We start from the raw sequence: 3637 nt of genomic DNA, 5'->3' as shown, positions 1-3637 counted from the left end.
AAAAAAATGAATATAAAGTAGATAGTTGTAATTTTTAAATCATAACCTTAATGAAAAAAATGTTTTTTAGTAGGTTGTCATTAAAAAAAATATTTTTGTAGAACTTAAAAACAAAAAAATTTTGAAAAAGATTTTGAAAAATGTTATTTTTGAAAAAACATCACATTTTTATATGTATGTCTTATTGGTATAATATTTTGACGTAAACATGTCTAAAATATTCCGGGGAATCAATTGGCTTCAACTGTAAAATTCCTAATAGTTTTGAAGTTATAGTCGGATTTATATTTCTGAAATTTTTGACTTTATCAGAAATTATCTCGATAACTATTTATTGTAGACCACTGATAGAAAATTAAATTTTCTTTCTAATGGTATTGGTAATAGACCGCTTCGAGTACCAAAAATAACCAAAATTTTGTCAAAAATAAAAAAATTCAAAACTTCAAAATTCATCGAAACGCACTTCAAGAGGTTTAAAATTGCATAAAACTTTGTAGAAACACAAAAATTAAAAATTAAAATATAAATTAATAATATAATATACAGGGTGCGCCAGAACTCGCGCCCCAGAGAAAAATGCCGTATAAGGTAAGATACAAGGAACATCGAAAAAATGTTAAAAAAATTTTATCTATAAAAATTTCGAAGTTATGAGGGTTTAAAGTTTGCACTTTGACTCTATTTCTATTGCAAAAATAATTTTCCAAGTTTTTTTGCTATAAGCTATTAAAAGAGGAAACAAAGAAGCTATATCCTAAATTGTAACTCTGTTTTATGTTATTTGTGGCTTTTATTGGCAAAATTTTTGTCCCTTTACTAAATAATTGTAAAACATATACAAGATCATCAGTATCATTAAATGGCATAAAAAATGTCAAATGTCAAAAAATAAATGTCAGAATTTTTTGACAGGTAGAATTTTTTAAACATTTTTTTCGTGTTCCTGGTATCTTACCTTACTTGAAAATTTTCTCTGGGGCAAGAGTTCTGGCGCATCCTGTATGTAAAAAAATACTAAAAAAATTAATATAAAGTGGATAGTTGTAATTTTTACATTATAACCTTAATGAAAAAAATGTTTTTTAGTGGATTGTCATTAAAAAAAATGTAGAACTTAAAAACAAAAGAAGATTTTGAAAAAAAAATTTTTTTGATAAAACATCACATTTTTATATGTCTTATTGGTATAATATTTTGAGTAAACATAGGTAAAATGTTCCGGGAAATCGATTGGCGTCAAGAGAACTGCAAAATTCCTAATAGTTTTGAAGTTATAGTCGGATTTATGTTTTTGATATTTTTGACTTTATCAGAAATTTTCTCATCGTAGAACACTGATAGAAAATTAAATTTTCTTTCCAATTATTTCTTCTGCCAATAATTACCGAGTTATTGGCAATAGACCGCTTCGAGCACCAAAAATCCACCAAAATTTTGTCAAAAATTAACAAATTCCAAACTTCAAAATTGAGCGAAATGCACTTCAAGAGAGTTAAAATTGTATAAAACTTCGTAGAAACATAAATATATTAGACTAGAGCACTAATACATGCTGGGAGTGTGGTGGCGTAGTACCAAAACAGGTTTTTTAAATAGAAAAATTAAAATTTCTCTACAATTTTAGCAAAGTTTTTTTCTTAGATAATATCTTTTAGAAAAATTCTGGTGTATTGTTGGGATATTGTTAAAATTGTTAATAATTTAACTAATTTTTTAAATTAATTTTGTAAAGTTTGATCGTACCTTTCTTAAATATCTTGATATTTTATCCCCATGTTCCCAAGGTATGACCCACCCTCCGGACGCATTACAGTCTAAACCTTTACTCCCATTATTAAAAATCTGTCCTCGTCTCATATTATTCCTAAATATATCTTGCTTCTTCCTTAACAATTTATTGAAAGCTTCAACGAGGACAAAAACCGCATCGTACATAAGAGCAGCTTGGGCAGAGATACTTTCACGCCCACTATTTTGATTTGTAGTAGGATCCAACTTTTTCCAATTATCTAAAAAATCTTTGACATGTTTTCTGGAACCATCAACGATCCGAAATCCGGTTATATTAATCGCGCCGTATTCTATAACCTCGCTTTCCCATCTATCATCCATCACCTGTCAAGAAAATCATTTTCTCCCTAAATAAATCAACTTATTAACTTACCAAACCAGAGAGTAAGTAGTGGTAAGTCCTTTTTCCTAACGCAATGTCTCTTACATGACTAACAACAATTTCCTTCGCCATATCTGCTGAACAATCAAGAACTACGTATTTATGCTCCCATCGAGACTGTTCTTCGAGTCCTCTCAGGAACTGTAAAGCTTCAGTAACATTACTTATTCTTCTCACTGTTGACACTTGGAAACTCTCACTCCCCGGTACTAAACCCTGGTATATCTGTTGTAACCTGAGAAGGCCTAAAACCGGGCATTTCCTCACAAGAACGTAAAAGTTTCCTCGCTTACCGTCATTCGAATCGTAGAGATAAATAATTTTAGGCCAACCATAATATCTAACTGTGTCGATTATGGCTTGGTGATACTCGGGTCGCATTGAGATGGCATAATCCAGGAAACCGGAAGATGGGGCTAAGACTTTTTCCGGAAACCAGGGGGTCACAAAAGGCATTTGGAATGTATTGCTGTAGGAATGTAACGTGTCGAAGGAGTCCGGGGACACGGCCCCCAACATCGAGTAAACACCTCTTTGGAACTGGTTACAGACTAAAAAATCTGGTGTGAACAACACGACTTTCCATATCCTACTTATTTGGACAACATCCTAATAACGACAATATTTTTTTTCAATTTTTTTTTATTCAAGCCAGTGTTTACTTGAAATACTTTGATTCAGGTTGATTCCCGGCTTCAAATTGAGCCAAAACGATTGAGTTTTTATCACAAATTATTTTATTTCAGCCTCAAATTGAGATTGAAGCAATTATTTCCATAAAATACATTAATACTGAATTAATTCTGTATTAAAATCGAGCAAAATTAAATTAAAAATGACTCGAATTGCTTTATTTTTGAAGGAAACTTTTATTTAAGCCATTAGTTTGTTGAAATACTTTGATTCAGATTGATTTTCGGCTTAAAATTGAGCCAAATCGATTCAAAATATCAAAAATTGCATTATTTTAGCCTAAAATTGAGATTGAAAAATTTATTTTTTATTAAATACGTTAATTTAGAATAAATTCTGTACTAAAATTGAGCAAAATAAAATTAAAAATAATTCAAATTGATTTATTTTTAAGAAAACTCTTATTTAAGCCATTAGTTTGTTGAAATACTTTTATTCAGATTGATTTTCGGCTTAAAATTAAGCCAAAACGATTGAATTTTTATCACGAATTATTTTATTTCAGCCTCAAATTGAGACTGAAGCAATTATTTTTATAAAATACATCAATTTTGAATTAATTCTGTATTGAAATCGAGCAAAATTAAATTAAAAATAACTCAAATTGCTTTATTTTTGAAGAAAATTTTTATTTAAGCCATTAGTTTGTTGAAATACTTTGATTCAGATTGATTTTAGGCTTAAAATTGAGCCAAATCGATTCAAAATATCGCAAATTGCTTTATTTTAGCCTAAAATTGAGATTGAAGAAATTATTTTTATTAAATA

At 29.2% G+C, this 3637-nt stretch overlaps 1 protein-coding gene across 1 annotated transcript in view; it reads right to left on the bottom strand.

The window, feature by feature from the left end:
- Positions 1–3637, bottom strand: part of LOC123015667 (glutamate receptor 1-like) — a 17703-nt gene that overhangs the window by 10683 nt on the left and 3383 nt on the right. The window contains exons 3-5 of the mRNA XM_044415578.1: positions 2470–2727; positions 2168–2421; positions 1747–2118 (exon numbers count right to left, since the gene is read on the bottom strand). Coding sequence (XP_044271513.1) covers positions 1747–2118; positions 2168–2421; positions 2470–2727 — 884 coding nt within the window. The remainder of the gene's footprint in view (positions 1–1746; positions 2119–2167; positions 2422–2469; positions 2728–3637) is intronic.

The sequence above is a fragment of the Tribolium madens genome, unplaced genomic scaffold, assembly GCF_015345945.1.
Source record: "Tribolium madens isolate multiple individuals breed KSU strain unplaced genomic scaffold, Tmad_KSU_1.1 Scaffold_11;HRSCAF=98;Tcas5.2_LG3b, whole genome shotgun sequence".
Classification (NCBI taxonomy): Eukaryota; Metazoa; Arthropoda; class Insecta; order Coleoptera; family Tenebrionidae; genus Tribolium; species Tribolium madens.
The sequence above is the reverse complement of the archived record's forward strand: the minus strand, read 5'-3'. Positions and strand labels throughout refer to the sequence as shown.